This window comes from Danio rerio, chromosome 8 (assembly GCF_052040795.2).
Source record: "Danio rerio strain M-AB ecotype USA chromosome 8, GRCz13ab, whole genome shotgun sequence".
NCBI classification, from domain to species: domain Eukaryota; kingdom Metazoa; phylum Chordata; class Actinopteri; order Cypriniformes; family Danionidae; genus Danio; species Danio rerio.
Window position 1 is genome coordinate 47,761,732 of NC_141028.1, and position 24,755 is coordinate 47,786,486.

The window sequence follows — 24,755 nt, forward strand, 5'->3', positions numbered from 1 at the left end:
AACATAAAATAAAATTGCTTTGGAACTTAACATTACTCCAAACTGTTTGCAGATGCTGTGAATTAAAAGTATCGTCAGTGACCATAAATATAAATTTCACATCCCTCAATCTGCTTTTCTTGACTGTGATAGTGTTATTACCATTGGCTTGCACTGTATGAATCACATATAACCATTGTTTGACATGTTCTAATAAAGAAAAGAAGTCAAATAGACATCAGATGGTCTGAGAGTGAGTTCATTAAAAACAAACTTTAAATTTTTGGGTGGTGAACTATGCCTTTAATGCATTTCCATTTCTTATTAGTGTCATATTTACACAAATAATGTTCATATATATCATTTGCTTTGAAATGGTACATGTATAACAAGCCTAGGACACAATATATAAATCTGTTTAGTTTTTACATATATGTTGATGTCTGTTTGTTGGTAACGGTGTCTGGAATGTTGTTAATACGTATCTAGTGCATTTACTGAACCTGTGATTTGTGGGTGAGTGATTTTTATTTATTTATTTATTTTTTTTCAAACATTTCAACATCAAAACTCAGCATCGACCTTCTCCACACACAGCAACTAGAAAATAATGAGGAGAGAAAAAACAAAGAGTAAGGCCACATCATAAATTGCACACAATGGTTCACATGAAGATGAATGTCCCAAAATGCGTGCAATCTTTATTGGGATTTAAACTCTAGATGTATTGTGTTATGAGTATTAAAGGAATAGTTCACCCCAATTTGTTTTATTTATATCATAATTTACTCTCCCTCAAGCCATGCTGGACATGGAATGTCTTTCAGATGACCAGTCAGAGTTACATTCGTTTATATCCTAACCTTATTTATTCAAACCATAATTCTTAATTTATAGCAAATCTTAATATATGCTTTAAATACAAATGTGATGTGAGATAGCACTAACAATGCATCAACTTAGAATTATAAGGTTCAATCTTACATTTCTGTTGAGTTATTGACATTCTTATTAATTGACAACTTATTTACATTGTGATGTTTTTTATAAGTTGTGTACATTTTACGACTTTTATTTAAAAAACAAATGCAACACACATATTTTGAAGCTCAATTTCTCAAAATCAACCCGAATGCAGAAAGAACCTTACAGTTCCAAGGTGACGAACGGCTATGGCGATTTTATTAGTTATAGAATTCTGAGACTTTTCAGTATATTCATGTACTTCACGCTGACACTGAATATTAAGTAGAGGGCGGGGTTTACTTTTTGTACATCATTTCCTTGTAGCAAACTAATGGTAAGATGGGTGTGATTAAGAATATTGAGGCTGTAGCTGTCAAACTGACAAAAACAGAGAATCACCACTCCAAATAGTTAGACTTTCATTGGAGATTGCCAAAACTAGTTTTTTTTCCCTGTGAAAACCAGTGTTTCCCAACCCTGTTCCTGAAGACACACCAACAGTACACATATTCAAAATCTTCATAATCAAACACAACTCATCAGAACATAAGAAGAGACTCCAAAACATGACGTTAATGGGCCAGATAGGGGAGAATTATGAATACAAATTATGTACTGTTGGTGTGGCTCCAGGCAGGGCAAGCGAGGTAATCAGCAGCTTAGGGCCCTCGAAAATTAGGGGCCCTCAGCCATTGTCAAGAAGCCTATATTAATCATGTAGCTCTTTTATACATTTTCTATCATATGTTGTAAAATCTGTCTATAACTATTAAGATTGTACGCTATTGCTTATTTTCAAAACTGGGGGCCCCCATGAATAATAGACTGTTCCTTCCAAACTGCACATGTGCGAGGTGTGAGCACTTCAGTCAATGCACTGCCAGCCAATGTTTGCCAACTTAGCGACTTTTTTAAGACCCAGCCCTAGCGCCATATTTTCAAAAAAGGTACTAGCAAATGTTTTACTGGTGTTACCGTTCCTAACGTTACTCCACACAGCCGTCTCTCACACCTGCAGCATTGAGAGTAGATCATTCCTCTGCATACCGACGGCAAATGTTTTAGTGCCACGAGCGTGAGGTATTTCCCTGGTACAATCAAACACATCAGCTTCTCCTCTGTTTTAAATGTAATTATTTTAATGGATCGTTTATTATTATCTTGCTGTTGTTCACAATCACAGGGATTTTATTGACGCCAGTCTGCCAGCGATCAGAGTAGGTAAAGTGTGCAGGAAGGAGTGAGAATTTTGGGAACTTTTTGGAAAAAAGTAGAAATAAGTCAAACAATGAAACGCAGCTTCCTTCGCGATTCTGCTGTTTGGCTGAAACAGCTGTCAGATGATGAGCGCTGTGAGGAGGTTAAGAGATCAAGGGCCTGTTCAAATAACATTTCCCAGTGAAACGGCCAGGATTTACTAACCGCAATTACTCAATTCATATAAAAATGGTGAAAAAAATTGTTTGATGGATTGTGAATTAAATTTGATTAAATGTTATTACTATTATTATTATTATTATTATTATTATTATTATTACTGTTAAAATCTAATCACAAAAATAGCTAATTAACTTTACATCAGTGTGCCCAAAGTTTAGTTCCAACCTCAATCAGACACACCTGGACTAGCTAATCTAGCTCTTACTAGGCATTCTAGAAACATTTGCACACATGTGTTGAAAAAAGTTGGAGCTAAAATCTGCAGGTGTTTGGATATCCCTGTTTGTGAACTTTTATTTGTGAATTTATTGCTTTAAATAAATTAGGGAGATAGATTTTCCTTTAAATATTAAAATATATAAAACATAGTTAGGGCCCCATACCTTGTATTACTTAGGGCCCCCAGATCACTAAATTTGCCCCTGGCTCCAGGAACTGGGTCGGGATACACTGACCTAAAGAATAACAATGTGCACTAGCATAATAAAGAGTGTAAATTTTGATTGCTCATGAACTATAAACTGCTGGCCATGTATGGATGACTTTTTAATTATGGATGAATGTTCTTTTTTGGATCCTTAAAAAAAATAAGTCCCATTCAATTAAATTGCAATGCTTGGAATAGTCAGGACAAAATTTAATATAATTCCAATTGTTCATCTGAAAAAAGAAATACACCTAGGATGTCTTAAGTTGGACTAAATTATGCAATTTTTCTCATATTTGAATGAACTCTTCCTAGTTAGTGGAATGAGCAACCTCCAGGTCTTCCTCAGTCATGCAGTTCTTGTCACTTCCACTGCTCATTTACACTTTCCTATGGAGTCTCACCTGTCATTATTCACTTACAGACAACACATAATAATTAACAGCTGTACTTCTGGAAAAAAAAAATAATAAATCATATTCACAGACAAAATTATACACAAGTGGTCAGCTCATAGACAGGGTGATCCCACCCAAAAGATCGAGTTCTTCTGTTGATCCACTTCAACATCCTCCCATTGCTCTTTTCATGTTCAAATCTGTCAAATTAAGTACAGAATGTGACTAAGAGAGCTGTCACCCATCACGTCCACCTCGCGCCGTGCCAACAGGGTACAGATTTAAGCTTCAAACACTTCACGTTTAAAAGAACCACAGGAAAGTAATTACTCCTTTTTCGACTGGTGGACAAAAGAAGGAAGAAAAAAAAAAGAGATGGAAACCAAAAAGGAATAATCACAATGAGAAAGGCAAAGCAGCTGTCAAAGAAGAGTGCGGCAAATCCAATAAATGGGCAGTGGGCCGGATTGGATGGAGAAAGCTTCTCAGAGATGGTGTAATCCAGTGTCAGACAATGGGTAATTCAGGCCTGATGGGTGCTGCGAGATGCCCTTTTATGGGCGGTGTGGGTGGCAGGAAGTGGCTCTGTATGCACCTCTTTAGTTGCAGGTCCACCAATCAGACCCAGTCGACTTCGGAATCCAGCGGCTAAGTACACAAGTATGTTTCTTTGCCGTTTCGCTCATTCTGTGTGCAACTTTTTGTTCAGATGCAGCAGTTTTGTTTTTCGATATGTGTCTTTCTGTTTGGTGTTTGTTAGAAAGAAGGAAAGCTGCAGTAGAGGAGAGAGGCGTAAGTTTGGTCTGAAGATGATCATGAGGGGGTTTTGTCCTCACTGTCCTGGCTTACGAAGCTCAAGTGAGTTCTACATAACGAGGGTTACGAGAGCAAACAGCAGGCTTTGCATCATTGCTTCGGTTAGGGCTTTTACACCTGGGCTTGTATTTCTGGGGTCCTCTACTCTTGTGTTCAGTGGGGACTCCTGTCAATAAACAAACAAACATTGACACAATCATTTTATGAAACTGCAGATGGTGAACAACTAGTGAATCTCATAAAAAACAAAAACAAATGTATGTCGCATTTTAACAAAGCCTCTCAATCAATCAATCAATCAATCAATCAATCAGTCAATCAGTCAATCAGTCAATCAATCAATCAATCATTTAGTAATTTAATCAGCCAATCAATAAAAAGTGTATCAGTGAGTATGTTTAAATGAACATCAATAATCCAATGTTAAACGATTAAGCCAATACTCTGATTAAGAGTCATGTAAACAGCAATTTTTGACTAATCCGATTAAGGTCAAACCATTGCTATACAATAACTTGCCTCATTACCCTAACCAGTCTAATTAACCTAATTAGTCTAGTTAAGCCTTTAAATGTCACTTTAAGCTGTATAGAAGTGTCTTGAAAAATATCTAGTCGAAAATTATTTACTGTCATCATGGCAAAGATAAAATTAATCAGTTATTAGGGATGAGTTATTAAAACTATTATTATTAAAAATGTGTTAAAATGTGTTCCCTCCGTTAAACAGAAGTTGTAGAAAAATAAAGGGGGTGGCTAATAATTCAGGGGGGCTAATAATTCTGACTTCGACTGCATATTTAGAGCCAGAAAAAATACTTGATTCGTTAATTACTTAAATCTTTGAGTCGTTTGTTTATCACGTAAAAATATTGGATTCATTCATCTCTCAAGTCCTCAGTTTGAGTTGTTCGTTCATCATGTGAAAGACAAAAGCCAATCATATGCATTCAGAGCTTGAAAAGGATTTGATCCACCCGAGTCCTTAGGTTTGAGTAATCTTTCTTTACATTCTGTCATGTGCTGAACGAACAATTTAAAAACCAAAAGACTCAAAAAGTGAACTAATAATGGTTGTTTCTGGCTCAGATTGTACGCAATGGTTAAGGTTATATGGATCTGTCAGTGTCAGGTGAACGAAGACATGCCAGAAGAAGTGAATAGAGTGAATCATAGACACAAGGTAAACAATGAAGGATTATTTTCTCGTTCTTAGTTTAGTAGCATTCTAGTTATGACTTGTTTGTATTGTAATCAGTGTTTGGGTTATGTGTAGATGTGTATCTTGTAACATTTTAATTTCATTTTTGCAAATTGAATGAAATGACTCAAAAAGATTTGTTCATTTTTATCTCGTTTGTCACGGACGGCATGCATGAAATGTTCCTGAATGAAAGTGAAAGTGTAAAACTGCAGTTAAAGTCGACAAGTTAAAAATAAAAAACACCCAAATTTACATGAATCTCTGAAGAAATTGTGGATCGCGTGGTGAAACAATGACGTTGATCAAATTATGTGGAATGACATACGGGATACCATGAAAGGAACAATCAAAAAGCAACTCGTAAACACCTTAATCATATTATTGTCTTATTCAGATTAAGACAAATAAGTTGAACATGTAGTCAGTGATACACTGAAAAAAACAGTTGCATAAACAAATAATGTCAAGCAGTTTTATTTTTATTGATTGATTGATTTGATGAATAAATTGGTATTTGACCTTTTACGATACTTGATATAGTGTTGACAAATATTCCTTTTTAAACAAACTAAAACAAACAAACAAACAAATAAAAGCACATTTAAATTGTATTACTTGTTCCCTTGTTTGCTATACAAAGGCCTATTGTTTGATTGATTGATTGATTAATTGATTGATTGATTGATTGATTAAAACCTCTCTATTTACTGATTGTATATAAGTAATAAAATATGTATAATTACAACATGTACAATAAAGTCATGTGATGATGCTTAGGTGCTCAGTCTCTGGACACGCATTTCTTTCTTGCATCAAAAAATCATAATATATAATGCTTGAACTCACTGGCTTGGAAAGTTTCATCTCCGCACTTTCGCAGTTGTAGTCTTTTGACGGATAGCAATCAAGTTCCTGCAGGGAAATAAGGTTATCCTTCAGAAATGGGATTAAATGTAATATAGTGGCACAGAGATCTACTGTATCTGTCTGTAATGCATATCTATCTTATCTATCATCTGACAATCAGTCTTATGTGAAGCGTTATCAAGCTCACTGATATCTCACTCTTTTATGGATTTTGGGAGGGTCAAACCTCGGGATATAATGATTCACTCGAATAAGACACGATTTCCTAGTGTTTCTAGATAGCCAGGAAAGGTTTTAAAGGCACAGTTCATGCAAAACATAGACATTCAAATTTACTTATCCTAAAGTTGTTACATCTCTTTAGCCACTGACATCTACAGAGTAGTATAGTAAAAACAAATTCAAAAATAATAACTGTCTAAAATGTTTCCTTTGTGATCTGCAGAAGTAGATTGTCACAGACAACAAATTCCCCAAAACTTATTCCAAAAATGTGTTTTAGACTCTCAAAATATGCATATAAACACTGTAATCAGCTAAGTGTGTGCGCTGGTGTATGCGTGTGTTGGTTCAAGTTCTTCCTCATATGTGTAAAGGGTAATGAAGGGGCTGATGAGGCTTTTGCAGCATGATTTGCATGATTTATCTAAACTACAGTGATATCAATCAACATATGCCATTATGCCACTCAGATTTGAAACTTATGCTCCAAGAGAGTAATTTTGCGCATTGCAAAAATAAAAACAGAAAGAATATTGTTGTGACTAGCTGGCTCACACATGAGTTTGAGCTGACCCCCCTGTATGAGTATTATAGTATGCCGATTATTTAAAAGGTGTGGCTTTAAAGTATACATGGTGAAACATCAAGTTTATCACATTAAACCACAGCTCTTTTAGCATACAGATATGGCCTTTAGAAATGCGCGTCTCAGTGACTAGTATGCCTTGACTAACCACAGGTAGCCGCAGCAGTCAGAGAAATTCTCTGACTCAGGAAATACATTACCAGTAGGGGGCAGCCGTGCTTCATTCTCATTAGTGGCCCGTTCTGAAGGCAGAGGACTCATATATGTGTTAGAACCAAATATGTGTTAGAACCAATGCAATTTCACGGCACTTCGTAGCTTTTTAATTTAGTGGCTAATTTGTATGAATTCGTACGATCTAATTCGTACAATTTAGTACGATTTGCTCATTACCCAATGACAGTTGGGGTTAGGGGTGGGGTTTGGTGCCACGCCTCCTTTTTAAAATTGTACATTTTCATACGACTGAACTCGTATGAATGCGTACAAATTAGCCACTAAACTGACAAAACGTAAAATACTTTCCTCGTGAGATCAGGCTGGTTAGAACATGTGTTTTCTATTTAAACAGCTTAATGAAAATCATATTACATGATCTATGATGGATGATGGGTGCCGCTGTGCTAGCCTGTGTTGCAGTGGAGAGATTGAAACTGCTACATTTTACAACTTTTTACTTCATTATGGCGGCAAATCAATGGCAAAATTAATCGATCGCAGCTGATGTTTACGCACAAGGAGAAGTGAACTGCGAGCAGATTACAGGCCTACTCGCGACCTTCATTATTTCGACCTATACATTATTTCTTCATATCCTACAATTTTCCTTACATTTTTGTTACCCCTTACATTGTAATGCAAACCAGAAAACCGTACATTCTGAACGGCTCCATGATTCTCCACAACTTGCTTTTATTTTAAGCCACCGCTTTTGGCCATCTCCTTTTAATTGGCTGAATTCTCATAAGGCCTCGTTCCTCTGAAGGTCTTTACAAGGATGTGCGAATCACAGCCTTCCTATTCACTCCAACAACCATACATTTATTCTTGCATCCCGCGCCGTAAAACTCCATTCCCCCAAACAAGGTCATCAACGCTTGTTTGTCAAGACGTCAACGCGGTATTGTTTATGACAAAGAAGGGTGGGATTGAACTACTGCAGACTCACCGTAATCCAATAAATCTGTTTTCAATTATGTTAGAATAAAGACAGAGACCTTTCAGCCGGGTCTGGAGTACATCCGCGCTGCCAGCTTGGCATTTGCAATAAGACTACTGAGGCTTAGAAGAGATGTAATCATCTCCCAACACCTTCAAGATACGATGCTAGAATATCACATGAACAATGCCGATGCCTGGTCCTGTTTTTGAATTGTTTCGAAAGATAATAAGAACACCTCTCAGCGTTTTGTAATTAAAATGGCATTCTTGCGGCAACATCCTGCATCTGTTTGCCTCTTTCAAAGAGGTCGGTTTAATCAGGTGCTGCAGTCCAGAAATCCGAAAGGCCACATGGAACATACAATAGCCAGGAGGCAGAGACTGTATCCCGTTGGGATTTAGTGCTTCAATTTGTGCTCCTTTAGTCAGCCTTCTCTTCACACTGGGCTGTTTACCCGAGACTCAATCGATCTTAATCTCTCCTACTCTGATTAAAAGGTAGAGCATGAAGGACTATTAGAAAGAATGAGTGATTCTGAGATGCTGAAAGTAAGTGCATTATATGAGCTGTTAAAGCATGTGTGGGATTTCACCACAAACCCCTGTGGCTTATTAGTGAACAACCTGCAAACCAGTTAAGTGTTAAAGGATGTGTGATTTATTTTGATTGCCATGGTCATAGTCCATATGGGGACACCTTATGCCACTTGACTTGTTGACATGATCAGCTAGTGACTTTTGAGGATGCAAGCATCTCACAAAACTGAGTTTAGAGTTTTGGGACTCTATAACAATTTAATATTGTACAACTAAATAACTCTAGTGATAACTTAAAGAGTATTTGCGTTGTACTATACTAACTTCTTAGTAGATAAGATAACAAAAGTAAAAAACAAAGTTGGTCAAGTATATAGAGCCCTATCATACACCTGGCACAATGCTGCACCAGGCTATGTTCAGCCCAGCACAGGTATAACTTTCAAATCCTCCACCAAGTTGTTTAAATATCTAATACATTTGCTACTATTTGTGCAGCCATGACCATGCTGGTCTGAAAAGGAGGTGTGTTATGGCACATCTTATCACTTTTTTGTTAAAAGTTGCTAAACATTTCTATTTTGAGGCCACTGATATATATCATGCCATTGACCAACTAAAAGCTGGTTTAAAGTAAGATTTTTAATTATTTGTATTATTTAAAGAGCACTTTAGTGATTGGTGGGTCCAAATGCATGTACACCTGGCTTATTACACACACAGGGATGCACTGAAGCACATTAACATTTATATAAAATTAAAAGTAATATTGTGTACATTAACATAAGAACCACTACCTCCTACCATGCCTGCTTCACCACACGAGGGCTTAGATAGGATCCATCTTGTTTTTATTTTTTTATTTATTTATTTTTATATGTTTTTTATAGAGGGTCTGCTTGCTTTCAGTACGAATCAGTACTGAAATTTAAAACGTCCATTTCTTGCTAACATTAAATCATTGTTCCCATTTTCATATTGGGGTTGCAGCTAAAAGGGCATCCACTGTTTAAAACATTACTGGATAAGTTGGCATTGACTAAGTCGAATTGAAAATGAAAGAGTGATTTAAGTGTTGTTGAGCGTGTACTTAAACAGTGCTGATTTGCCATTGTATTCGCATGCTTAACAGAAATTACTGTGGCCATGAAACTCATCAGTTCACCACTGTAAAGCAGAGACAGGGACTTTGGAGCATGTTTGGAGAGTCTTTGGAGATGTTTAAAGGCGCAAATATCTGTCAATTCAGCAGCGGATCGCTCGTATGTCAGCTCATAAACAAACCCAGATGATCTTTGTGGCTTTATACAGCTGCAGTGTCTGAATCTGTGCTTGCACTCAGTAAACAGTTGTGAAGAGTGGAGAACTGATGACCTTTACAGCCAATCACATTAATTTCTGTTGAGCAAATGAGTGGCGTTAAGAAATGCGCTCAACAGCCCTTAAATGCTAGCAGGAAATGGATTTTTAAAACTTCAGTACTGATAGGTACCAAAATTAAGAATCGTGACAACACTACCTTGCACACAAGCAGTTCTGTTTCCTTTCTAGTGAAGCATTCAGTTTTTCTGCTTATAAAGTCTACCATGTAAATAGTGAATGTGGCATGGTGCAATCACAACTTAAAGTGAATAAGAGATGAGACTCCTGCATGTTATGCCCAAAACACATCCGCAACTAGCAATAAGGACAGCCCTTTTAGACTATGTGCTAGCTTCGATAACTGTTTTCACCATCTTTAAATTGCAATTGTGGATCCAAAACAGACTAAACAAGCATTTAGATTAGTTAAAATGTAGTCCAGGGATGGGTGATAGCTCAACAGGCTCAAATGACAGAAATTAACAAAGGATCTATATCCAAACAGTGTCAACTAAGAGGTTTTGGACTGAAAACCTGCAGTGACTTTACCTTCATTAGCAGAAAATAAATAAATCAAAGATCTGCCTAAACTGACCTTTTGTGAGGAGCATGTTGTATAGAAAGATAACCTCTTGCAAATGTAAATGTTTATTAGAAGCTATAGAGCCACATTGCGCAGCAAATTATGTAAAGCAATTTATCTTATCTCATCATTTTTATCTGCTTCTCCGGGGCTGGGTTACGGGGCAGCAGTCTTAGGGGAGAACTCCAGACACTTCCTATCCAGGCGCATCCAAAACAGATGACCGAACCACCTCAGCTGACTTTCTCGATCTAGAGGAGCAGCGGCTCTACTCAGAGCTCCTCACCCTATCTATAAGGGTGCCACCCTTCAAAGGAAACTCATTTCGGCTGCATGTATCCCAGATCTTGTCCTTACGGTTATGACCCAAATCTTGATCATAGGTGAGAGTTGGAACATAGATTGACCGGTAATTTGAAAGCTTTGCCTTTCATCTCAGCTCCTTCTTTACCACAACAGACTGGTATATCGGTGCACAAATTCACCTGTCAATCTCATGTTCCATTGCTTCCTTGCTCGTGAACAAAACCCCAAGATACTTGAACTCTTCTACCTGGGGTAAGGACTTTCCTCCAAACTGGAGATGGCAAACCACCTTTTTTTCCAGTGAAATACCATGGCCTCGGACTTGATTCTCATCCCAGCCGCGTCACACTCTGCAGCAAACCAACCCAGTGCATGCTAAAGGTCTATGTTCGATGAAGCCAACAGAACAACATGATCTCCAAATAACAGAGATGAAATCCTGTGGTCTCCAAACCGGACTCTTTGAAATTCTGTCCATAAAAATTCTGAACAGAATTGGTGACAAAGGGCAGCCCTGCTAGAGTCTAATATGGACTGGAAACAAGTCTGACTTATTGCCAGCAGTGTGAACCAAACTCTTACTCTGTTTATACAGAGATGAAACAGCTCTTAACATAGTGCCACTAACCTATTGAAATGTCAGCCCAAAGTCCTTACCTAAACCAAAATAAAAAAATAAAAAACTTTGGTGACAGTTATAGCCTGTGGAAGTCACTACATGGACTACCCCTTTTTGACTACAGTTAACCTTCATGATTTTTAGTTATTTTCCTTTTTGCAACACTTACTGCTGTTGCCTAATTTTGGTCACTGTTTTCTACAAAATAAAGGCCTGTAGCTGAATTTTATCTTGTCAGAAAAAGATCTGTTGTTGACTTGCTTTATTTTATGTTTAGTTTAGTGAAGCATTATGAGTATTACAATATAAAATTAATTTTCAGTATGAGGAAACATGCTGATTAATTCCAATGTTCTAATATTGTATAGATTTAATTTATTTTATCCCATCCCACTTAAAAAGGTTAGCAAGAATCCATGCTCATGGAATTGTTCAGTGCCAACTGCATTCAGCACAGATGCGATTTTACTATGTTTTGCACCATTGCCTGATTTGCATAATTCCTTTAGCGCCTTGGCTGTGAAAACAACCTCTGCAAATAAACAACACCATCAGTAGGTGCAATTCAATCTTGGTGAATTCACCTCATTATGTTTATATCTTCCAGTTTATGACCATAATTGCAAATGCCCCATCCAGTCGAAAGCGAGTTTCAATAAACGGAATACTACCAGAATTACCGCCATCTAATTATATATCTATGCTTGTCTATGGCATGTCTCTTTATTTTGTTCTCTGTGACACTTCACCTGATCTATGAATGTAGTGATTGCGTTGAATTAGCGTTAGCTCACGCAGTGAACTTTCAGCATCTCCTGTGTAAACACGCATAATTAGATGCAGGCTTAGGCAAACGCCAGAACTGCAGCTGGCAAGGAGAGCGAAAGAGAGAGAGAAAAAAAAGAGGCAGAGCGAGAGACGGAGGACGGGACAGAAATTATGTGTTGACAGGCGGAGGGGTGAGAGAAACAGAGGACAGTGACTAAAAGCCAATTAATTAGCGTGAGCGCTGATGTGTGTCAGCTGCCTGTTGACATCAGCCCAGATCTCTGTTCACAGCTCTGCTAAAGCCCACTCTCCTCTTCTCCTCCCCTTCGACCATTTCTCCCGCACTCCTTCACGTCTCATCTCTCTGCATTAGGCCTCTCACACTTGTCCTGATTGTTTACATGGAAACACTCAGAAAGACTTTATTGTATTTGATCAAAGCAACACACAAATAGCCGTAAAATCGCTCATCCTTGAAGAAAACACTAATTCCTTTCACTTTTGTTGGAATAAACTGTGCTTAAAGTAAGCTAGGTACACTCTTGACAGCTTATCATGTGACATAGCAACAGTATGGAGAAATGTGAGCAGAGTCTTCTCATTTTCTGTGGTTTAATTTTGAGGAAAAACTGATTAAATGTTTTGGAACTGAAAGTTGAAGCTAAAAGTCTTTCAAGCAATGCAGTATTATACCAGTTTCACTACAGGTTCTTACTCTGATTGCAGCCCACCAGACAATTTAGTATTTAATAGATGCTTAAACATAGATGGCTTGGCTAAAACAAGGCTAAATTAAGGCTGTTAGTGAAAATCTAATAGACATCCACAAATAGCCATATACATTGAAAAAAATAGTATTGCTGCGTGTTCAAACTACTTGTTTAAAATAAGCTAAAACAACACAATTCTTGTAATGTATTCGTTTTTTATTCAGTCAACTTAAATTTGTAAACCCTTAAGTTAATTTACATGACAACATGAAGGAATTGTGTTGGTCCAACTACCTGTTAGCGGATTTGTAGTTTTGCATGGGACTGAATTAAGAGAGGGAAATGTTGAAAATAAAAGTAATTTTAGGTGTTTAAAGTTAATAGTAAGACCTGTTAGAGTTCAATCTTCACTTCAGTTTTAAGACTTGGAAGAGTTTCATGTATTGTTTAGAGTTTGGAGATTGCCACCTTGCTGAAGCACCCATGTTTTTTTTTTTTTGTTTGTTTGTTGATTTGCTCAATGAGCAATAACTGTCCTAAAATTAGTTGTGAGATCAGTCTCACTATTCTGTACGCATATATGTAAATCATGAAATATGCTTAAAGATGTAGGAAACTTAAATAAAACTAAGAGACTTCAAAATGTACAACACAATCGGCCCTTATGATCATGGCCTCTAAATCATCCCCATTCACCGAATTGGCTTCATCACCGTCTCTCCACTCCACCAATAGCTGGTGTGTGGTGAGCGCACTGGCACTGTTGTCCTGTGGCTGCTGTCGCATCATCCAAGACGATGCTGCACACTGGTGTTGGTGTGGAGAGACCCCCCTCATGATGAAACTTACTATATCAAAATGCAACCACAGTTACTTTAACTGATTTGCTTTGCTGGAACAACCAGAATTATATAACTATAACAACACCAAAAGCAATAATTTTGATGATTCATATAAGACTGTACCAAATACTACTCTGAAACATTTTGAGTTTTGTGTTTTTAAGAAAATAACAATGTTCGAATGAAATACACACACATATAAGAAACATCAAGGTACTGTAGTTATGTGGGTTTTACATTAACAAACTTTTTAATGGTCAAAATGATGTCTCAGTAGTTCCAGTGTTACATATTATTAGACAACAGATATGATTTTACATACATACTATTGGCAATTTATTTATTTGCCTTAGCAACCTTTCAGAACACCTTATCAATCGTCTAGCAAGAAACATGCCAATCCATACTAGAAACATGCTAACATATATGTGCTTATCTATCTATGCCAACTGTTTCACACTGTTTCCTTCAATTATTTAAACTTTAAAACTACTTCAAACATTCAGACGAGGCTTTCTTAAGCCACCTATTTTTGCATAGCAAAGAAGTCTCTGTGTGTAGAGCTTATTGACAGTTACTTTGTTCTGCCATCGGATGACAACAAGAGATTCTCTAATGTGTCAGTCGTAAATACTTCAATGTCAATTTATTTTGATGATAGTAATTGCTGAATAATAATTCCTCTCCAGTGTGCAGATTCCACCTGTAGGATGTGACGGCAGCCATTTTGCGCCAGACTGCAAACCACACACCAGCTGATTGGTGGAGAGGAGAGAGAGTGATGAAGCCAATTATGAAATGGGGAGGGCTAGGAGGCCATGATGGACAAAGGCCAGTTAGCAGATTTGGCCAGGATGCCGGGATTGAAGGACATCCTGGGATTTTAACGACCACAGGACCTCGGTTTAACGTCTCATCCGAAAGATGGTGCTCACTGAGCAGTATAGCGTCCCCGTCACTATACTGGAGCATTAGGACCCCCACAGACCGCAGGTTGAGCGCCCCCTGCTGGCCTAACTAACACCACTTCCGGCAGCAACCTAGCTTTCCCATGTGGTCTCCCATCCAGGTACTGACCGGGCGCACCCTTGCGTAGCTTCAGTGAGCAACCATTTGAGAGTTGCAGAGAGCTAGCTGCCAGCTGAATGATTAACTGATGGTGCCTTTAATGCATTTTGTTAAATACAGGTTATAATGTTTGTTTATATACAGTAGCAACATCAGCACATTAAGCAGATAGTCTACTAATGCTCTAATGAGAATTAGTGGCATGCAGTTGCAATGTAATTTATAGTCAAGAAAAATGTACAAAAGGGGCCATAAAAATAAAGTGATAGCATTTTTTTTCATGTTGAAAGGGAACAAAGTCACCTTAATGTATAATACACTCTCAGAAATAAAGGATTTGTCTCTGGGGCAGTACCTTTTCAAAAATTGCACTGTAAAACCCAAAAAGTTAAGGAAACCGAAAACCAAAAAAACATTTAAGAAAACCGATTGCAAAAAAAAAAAAAAAAAACAGTTCAAAAACAAATCCTAATAAGTACAGTGAACTTAATCTATTTCAGTAACCAAACCAGTTTGCGCACAGTAAAACCCAATAAATGAAGATAACTCAAACCAAATGAGTACTGTAAAACTTAAGTTAAGGCAACTTAAACCATTTGAGGAAATCGCCACAGACCATTTGAATAATAAAAAATAATAATCTAATCTATATAAGTACTGTAAACTTATTCCATTTAAGTTGAAGTAATGAGGTATTTAATTAACTCCTTACCTTCAACACTGAGTTTAAAGCCCTTTTCAAATGAGTAGGACTAACTTTCAGGTGATTTTGAGTTACTACACTCTTTTCATTTGATAAAGTTGACTGTTTGGTTTTACAGTGTACATATTTGTACCTAAAGGGGTCATATGGTACCTCAAAGGTACTTTTTAGGTGCATTTGGGTACTAATATGCACCTTTGATGTACCATTGTGGAGTTTTTGGCTACAAATATATATCGGTACTACCCCTGTGACAGCTCCTCTTCCTTCATTTCTGAAAGTGTATGATACTGTTTTACATAAAGAATGAAGGCAGAGATGTAGATACATTTCAGTCTCCCAGTTAATATATTTCTGCCTCCTGCATAATACTATTATTGTTGGTGAATTATTGTATCAGACAGTCAGACAGACACAGTAGATATGTAAAGTGAGCAAATTCAGAAAATTGACAAGTATAAGGATTCTATTCTATCAAACATGTGACTATCTGATATCTCCCACCAGTGAAGCACTGAAGACATGTTATAGTGTTGGGTGAATAGAACAGATCCCTCATTTGTGCCCATGAGCAAGAAGTGTCACTGCTACATGTAGATTCTGTGAGGGAACATCATTCCTGCCTCAGGCAAACTTTAAGTGCTATTGGACCTGCTAGAGAAAGCAAAGCACTCCTTTTGAATTTCACCTCCAAAAATCACTGTGATGCCAAACCCTGCCTGGAATTAAAACACAGTAAACAGAGCGAGACTTTGCCCATTTTCTCTCTACCTGTCAGAATGAGAAAAATGGCCCATGGCAAACTATTCATCTTTCATTTGAGTGGGACCAGAAGTATAATAAAAAAGGAGTTTCAGCAATAGGGTGAATCTGTGATGCGTGTCTGACACGTTTCTGAATTGCGGGGGAATAGTGAAGTTTGACAATGTTTTCCCCTCAGGCAGTCTCTAATTATAAACTTCTTGCTTGGGTAATGCACTAATTATCATTTTTACAATAAATTAAGCATTGCTCTACTGGCCCAGCACGTACACACACAGACACATTATGAATTGTGTACACAGTGACATGCACTTTTGTGGCTCCTCTGGGAAATTGTGAGGACACATTTTTCTGTCTCATCATATTTGTGTTGTTTTCAGGGGCACACTCAATCATTTAACATTTCCGCTGTTAATATGTTAATTATGTGCCCGTCGACGTCTCTAGAGAGTATTTTGCACTCAGGTGAAAAACTGCACTCCAATGTGTGTGTGTATTTGCATACAATTAACCAAACAAAGGTACAAATGTCAACTCATTTATTTCTTGTTGTTTGTTTATTCTACAGTTGTTCATAGCTTGACTTTTGTCAACTAGTCCAATCAACGCTAAGTAAAATGCAAAGAGGCTGTTAGCATACACTATTCCTATGTGTAAATACCCTCATGTTATCTTTTCACTACAGCATGTGTTACTAAATAAATCAACAAAGTGTTTAATTGATGTTAAATGCTGCTATGTTAGTGGCGAGATCTAAATATTTACCGAGCAACGCGTTCAGTGTTTTAATTCATTCGCACAGCTGTTTCTATCACCTTCTGTTTCTGTGACTGAGACACCTTCATTTAGTATTACTTTTACCCTTGTGAAAAAAAATGGTCCCACTTTATATTAAGTGGCCTTAACTAATATGTACTTACACAGGAATTAATAGTTTGTTACAATGCACTTGTTGTGTAAATACATGTATTTACTGTGTACTTATGCTTGATTAAATACACGTATGTAATTACATCTGTAATTATCTTTTGTAATTTCATTTGTAAATACACTGTTGACTATCCCTTACACCTTAACCCACCCTTAAACCAACCCATACTACCAAACCTGTCCATAACCCAACCTCTATCCCAACTCAAAAGCACCACAAGTGTTCTCAAATACATTATAAACACAGTAAGTACATTGTATTTATTTTTTGATGTAAGTACATAGTAATAAGGACACTTAATATAAAGTGGGACCAAAAAAATAAAGTATATGGGTTTCATGCACAATTAATTACATCTTAATTGGAGTTATTGGATTATGTGGTAGCACTTTATAATACGGTTACACTAATATCCATTAGTTATAAATAGTAATGCACAGTGATGTATGATTGATTAAGAACTAAACCATTCATTGCTGATATATCAATCAGTAAGTAATAAAATGTGTTTAATAGTAAAATATGAATTGCTGTTAATAGGGTTTGGTCGTTAGACATTATAATGCTGAGCGGCCATTGCAATCCTCTGCCCGACCACATCGAAGCAGCAACTCACTTCCGAAAAATACACACTTATGCCCCATTCACACAGGGCTTCAGCGTCAATGCTTGACAGAGGGCGTGTCTAAAGTTGGGGCTGATGCGATCATCATAGCAGCGTCAGCCAATGAAATTAGTCAGCAATAAGCCACTGTCTGAGCTGGTGTATTTGCAATTTGATTGGCTGACGCTTCCGTCTACGCTTAAAATGTTGAGCAAGTCCCAACTTCTGCAGTGAGCAAAGCCACTGAAGTTGCACAGACCGATCCACAATGCAGTTGTCACCAATTCAAAGTGAATTTGAATCGTTGAAGCTGACGCTCCGTGTGAATGGGCCTTAGGTCCCTTTTACACTGATACATCTTAGTTTTAAAATGGCATTTTAGAACAAAAACGATCCACGTCCACATTGGTGTTTCATCTAGCATTTCTGAAAAGCCCTTCTTCCACACTATACAGCTGAAAATGCACATCACGTGAAAACACACATACACAGGCATACGCTGCAGCATGCGCTAACGTATAAGCTCCTGGCAGTCAGTGGGTGCTTTGAGCACAAAACTCCAAAGAGCAGTGGACGTCAGACAGTTTATCAAGGATGCACCGCTGGATCGCGTCTCACTAAAGTTGTTCTTCATTCATTCATTTATTTTATTTGTGGCTTAGTCCCTTTATTGATCTGGGGTTGCCACAGCGGAATGAACCACCAACTTATCCAGCACTTGTTTTACACAGCGGATGCCCTTCCAGCTGCAACCCATCTCTGGGAAACATCCATACACACTCATCCACACTCATACACTATGGACAATTACGCCTGCCCAATTCACAGGATATCTTTTGACTGTAACCAGAGCCCCCGGAGGAAACCCGCACTAACACGGGGAGAACATGCAAACTCCACACAGAATTGCTAACTGACCCAGCCAAGGCTCTAACCAGAGACAGCACTACCTACTGCGCCACCACGTCACCTCACTATAGCTGGTAAATCTGATATTTTATTAATCTCTCTATCTAATGACTCTTTAGTCTTTTGAATCTATTACGTAATTTGACATCATTACTCTGCTTTAATCACTCGCTTTCACCCTTGTACTTAGTAATTTTATCGAAATCCTCAGATACTGTTGGTTGGTTCCTGTTGGTTGTGCACCTTTTTAACCAAACACTGTGTTTCACATCAGACATTGTTCGATGCCATGTTGGTCAACATCGCCCAACCCTAGCTGTTAAACAGATCATTCATGTATTAATACCTATAAATGAATGAGTTAATTACTACAGTAGGCCAAAGTTGTCCATACCAGTTTCAAGTTTTCCACCTCAGTTAATCATACCTGTGCATTAATTAAAGATGAAGGAATTCATATAAAAATGAGTATTAGTTCACCAGTATTGTGTTAGTGAAAATGTATTAAAGGCAGAGTAAAAAGGCAAATGTAATTTTCACCACTAGAGGGCAGGTATTTGTCGTCTTCATTGCATCTACAGCAGTGGTCCCCAACCTTTTTATCACCACGGACAGGTCAACACTTGACAATTGTACTGCGGACCACAGGGGCTTGATTCGTAGGTTGCTAGGCAACTATTAACCTTTTTTTCAAGATGGCAAGCTGACAAAACATTGCTGTCACTCTGATACAAGTGTAATATATGGAGAAAATAAAGCACTGCAGTGTTTGTTTGCTCTGTGCTTGTTTAAGATAAATAGTCTACCGAAATGTATAATTAAATAGAAGCTGAAGCTGAACAGTCAGTTTTTGTCACGTGACTTGCAGCTTTCTTTTAACTGGGTGGGTCTGGAAGGCTCGAGCATGTCATGCCACTTGTGCACGCAGGCCACACACCTCCATTGCGAATGATGAACTTGTGTGAACTCTGGAAAAGATGATCTAAAAGGCTGCCGTCATTTGCAATCTCCAGCAGTTAATCTTTTCGTATAGCCATGGTGGATTCACCTGATTTGTTGACAAATGGGTTGCAGATCCTGGTGGTTAAGGACCACTGATCTACAGGATATGTAAACAAGCAAGATACACCTTTTCTAATCTCATGTAGCCTCCATTGTTGTTTTGATTGTCATGTATTCATGTATGTCTATAGATTAAACAATTAACACTTAAATCAGTTAAGAACATGATTATTTTCACAAAGTAAAGTCTGTTGATTTGTTTTTAAGTTAGCATATCCATGACTATGGGCACTATTGGTAAATGAATGGTCAGAATAGATTTAAAAAAAAAAAACAATCTGTTTTTAGTTAAAAAAAAAAAAATGGTCATATGTAAACTCACATCAGTGAACTGTGCCCTTATTCCATTATTATTAATAGTTAAAAAAAAAAAAAAAAAAACTTTAAATATACTTATAATAATGTCTTCTTTTTTTCTCACAAGCATATTACATATTCCTATTGTGATTTTGAAAAGTACATAATATTCTTAAACCTGTAACAATAACAGAGTGTCTATCTGACTAGATAAATGAGTACACTGCATTTATGCAATGCTAAAAGATAAATCGAAATCAAATCTGACTTACATTTAAATTTGAACAGGGAGAGATAATGCATGGATCCTCCCCGGGTTCCATGGTTGTTTTTGCGACAGTGGCAGTGGGTTCAAGATCAGGTTTGACTGAGCCTGTAGTTGGCTGAGGATCAGGCTTGGGTAACGACCCATAGCCAAAGGCCTGGATAGCATTTCCTGTAACATGAGAAAAGAAAAACAACTTTAGCTTCAAAGCATACATTCATAAAAGAACATTTCCGTTGGAAGTCAGAGAGACTTTAAATCGACTGATCCCTTAAGGAGAAAAGCAATACTTGTCTTCCTCCCCGAGATTGTGAGGAGCGAGGAGTAGTTAGCTGTATCTGGGGGTCAGCAGTTCAGTTAAATGCTAATTCTGCAATGCTAGCAGATTTTGGATTAGCTAATTGCTAGAAAAACAAACAAGGACACACATCTTTGCACCACAAACACACACACACACAAACACACGCACACACACACACACACACACACACACACACAGACACAGACACAGACACACACACAAACAGACTGCTTCCATGAGCTGCTGCCTACATAAATATATAAAACTCTCTTAAAAGGCAACAACTTCACTAACAAGCTCACAGCTATTTCAAAAGTATCTGATGTTTACATGTTGCTAGCGTCAAACAGCAGGACACAAATATTGATTACTGCATTGTGTAATGATGCATATTTACATAATTCATTTTGACCACCATCTTGATTTTTTTTTTTCCCGGACACACTATGATACATTATGGGATTGTCTTACACAACCTATGATGATTGGAAATATATGATTACCTATTTATGTTAAGCCGAATTACACATTCTTAAGAGTGCATACATTACCCATGCCAAACCATACCCTAAACCTAACCGATATTGTTGAAGGGATTGTTCACCTAAAAGAGAAAATGTACTCACTAAAATCTTTCACAGGACATGTAGAAATGAGCTAAATGGCTGTAATTAATCTGGCTACAACAAAACAAGTTGTTCATTTGCAGATATTTACATGATATGAACCTATATTTTCTAATCATGTAATTTTAAGTGCTTTGAGTTTATAAATAAATAAATAAATATATATATATATATATATATATATATATATATATATATATATATATATATATATATATATATATATATATATATATATATATATATATTATTGTCTATAGTACAAAACCATTGAAAAATAAAGCCACATTCATCATGAATCTGCTTTATAATAATAATGTGTGTGAAAAAGAACAGAAGAGGGTGGCATGTTGGCTCAGTGGTTAGCACAGTCGCCTTACTGTGCATTCACATCGAAAGCATTACGAGAATCAAAGTTCAATTCATTGATCTTGTATTTCAAGGATATATATATATATATATATATATATATATATATATATATATATATATATATATATATATATATATATATATATATATATATACACACACACAGTTGAAGTCAGAATTATTAGCCCCCTTTTGATTTTTTTTCAACTTTTTTAAATATTTCCCAAATTATGCAAGGAAATTTTCACATTATGTCTGATAATATTTTTTCTTCTGGAGAAAGTCTTATTTGTTTTATTTCGGCTAAAATAAAAGCAGTTTGTAATTTTTTTAAAACCATTTTTGGGACAAAATTATTAGCCCCTTTAAGCTAATTTTTCTTTCGTTAGTCTATAGAACAAACCATTGTTATAGAATTACTTGCCTAATTACCCTAACCTGCCTAGTTAACCTAATTAACCCAGTTAAGCCTTTAAATGTCACTTTAAGCTGTATAGAAGTGTCTTGAAAAATATTAAGTAAAATATTTTGTGCTGTCATCATGCCAAAGATAAAATAAATCAATTATTAGAAATGAGTTATTAAAACTATTATGTTTAAAAATGTGCTGAAACAATCTTCCCTCCATTAAACAGAAATTGGGGAAAAAAATAAACAGGGGCGTTAATAATTCAGGGGAGCTAATAATTCTGACTTTAACTGTATATATATATATATATATATATATATATATATATATATATATATATATATGTATATATGTATATATATATATATATATGTATATATGTATGTGTGTGTGTGTGTGTGTGTGTGTGTGTGCGTGTGTGTGTGTGTGTGTGTGTGTGTGTGTGTGTGTGTGTGTGTGTGTGTGTGTGTGTGTGTGTGTTACTAATGTATATCCCTGTAAGAAAATGTGAATAATTGGAAGTTACCACAATAATCAAACCCTTCGGAACAACCGTGGTCGGAAGCAAAGTTCACAGGGCTGTGGTCTTGGGGCTCCTCTCAAATGGTGGACTTTTACATTCTGACTGCTAGCTGTCGAACCATGTCATAGCTCATTACCAAGTTGACTTGATTTTAACTCTCCTTGATGCTCACATAGACAATGATGCGCCATGCTGCTTCTCGTCACCTATCGCCGCTGACTCCCATTGAAAGTAATTGACTTACAGCTACTTTGACGCTTTTGTCGCTTTCGGTGTGAAGGCACAGTAACAGCAAGAAGGTCAGTTGCTTGAGACCAGTTGGCATTTCTGTGTGGAGTTTGCATGTTCTCCCCATGTTGGCGTGGGTTTCCTCCGGGATCTCTGGTTTCTCCCACAGTTAAAAGACATGCACTATAAGTGAATTGGATTAACTAAATTGACTGTAGTGTATGAGTGTGTGTATAATTGTGAAAGTATGGGTGTTTTCCAGTACTGGTTGCAGCTGGAAGGGCGTCTGCTGTGTAAAACATGCTGGAATCGTTGACAGTTTATTTCGCTGTGGCGACCCCTGATAAAAATGGGACTAACCCAAAGAAAAATTAATTCAGAAATTGTTGATTTACTACATCTAAGTGTTCATCTCACTTAGAAATAACATTGAAACATGTATAGCATAATTGATGTGTGATACCAACCAAATATTCATATTTAATGGATTTTATTTATTATAATTCATAACTTTTTTTAAACAATGTTGTTTCTGATGGACCCGTTTACAATGTACAAAGGTTACAAGTTTTGGAAGAGCCCTCATGTTGAAAACATCCCTGCAGTTCCTAAAAAAAGTAGTCTCTGAAAGCAGCTCACTAGATTTGATAACAGAGGCATTATTAACATACAATCCATGCAAATTATACTGTATCCATGCTTGTTTTGACTTAAAAAATCTCTCTCAGCCTATCTCACAGTGGGACATTAGATGAAATGTCTCCTGAGCAAATGTCTGAAGCTCTGGCTTATTATCTTGTTTTAGTTTCCATCCTGTTTTTTATTTCAAGAACGTCCTGCCAAAAATTTAAATATGAAAACTTTTTTTTTTTTTTCATCATCATATTAAATTTTCTTTCTTTGCTTCATAATTGTGACTCTAATAATGCTATTTTAACTATTGATAGAAGAAGGGCTAGCGGGTAGTAAAGTTTAGCTCTTTAATGAAATCTGAGTAAATTAACCTACATTTCTTCCATGAAACAGTTTTCTTTACCAAACTCCTTGTAAGGAACCAATTCAACATATATCAAATAATGTTCTGTCTATCACACGGGGTCAAAAAACATGGCCAGGTTGCTATAGTCAAACCTTTGGTCACTTGTACCATTGCCAAACGTTGGTTTCAATGATCCCAGCAGTGAAAATCTTGAGCTTTGGACAATGTGAAAGATGTGTTGTTCTCTGATGAGTTTACCTTCACATGCAAGAGAGTTATAGTGTGGAAAAGCCCCAAAGAAGCTTACCACCCAGACACTTACATGCCCAGAGTGAAGCATATGTAAAGCCATGATTCTGCAAGAAGAATGGCTCAAAATCCCTTTGGCCACAGTGCAGGACTTCTTTCTGTCCTCCCCAAGACGAATTGATGCTGTACTGGCCACAAAAGAACTATACTAATGAATTACTGTAGTCTAAATCCAGGCTTTTCAGTTTCATTGTCCAACACCTGTATGTACTGTATGACACTTGTATGTGTATGACACCCATTTGTATGTAAAATACCTAGATATAAATTGGGCTTACTTTAAAATTTACTTCCATGACTGAATTGTACTATCACGACATCACTATTACAGTACATGCCAAAAAAGGAGTCATGTAGAACTGCATGATAACAAACCAGGGTGGAAGCCTTATTTAGCCTCAACCTACATGTTTACTTTTTTGCTAACAAGCATGACATTAGTTACAAAACAATCTGACATTTATGATTCGGCAGGTGGGTAAAGCTTCCACACATGGGATGAGTTTGGAAGGGAACGCAAACACAAAATATGGCAGCTTTCAAATACCGCCACAGCAGCTGCAACATTCAGGTTTAAACAGTAGCGATGAAAACCATTTCCAAACAACCGACGTG

The 24,755-nt window shown here is 37.0% G+C and overlaps 1 protein-coding gene across 1 annotated transcript in view; it reads right to left on the reverse strand.

Moving 5' to 3' along the window:
• Positions 1-4,075: 4,075 nt before the first annotated feature.
• The window catches only part of gfra2a (GDNF family receptor alpha 2a), a 198,718-nt gene continuing 178,038 nt past the window's right edge, over positions 4,076-24,755 (reverse strand). The window contains 3 exon segments of the mRNA NM_001017996.1: positions 4,076-4,192; positions 6,076-6,141; positions 20,401-20,564. Coding sequence (NP_001017996.1) covers positions 4,076-4,192; positions 6,076-6,141; positions 20,401-20,564 — 347 coding nt within the window.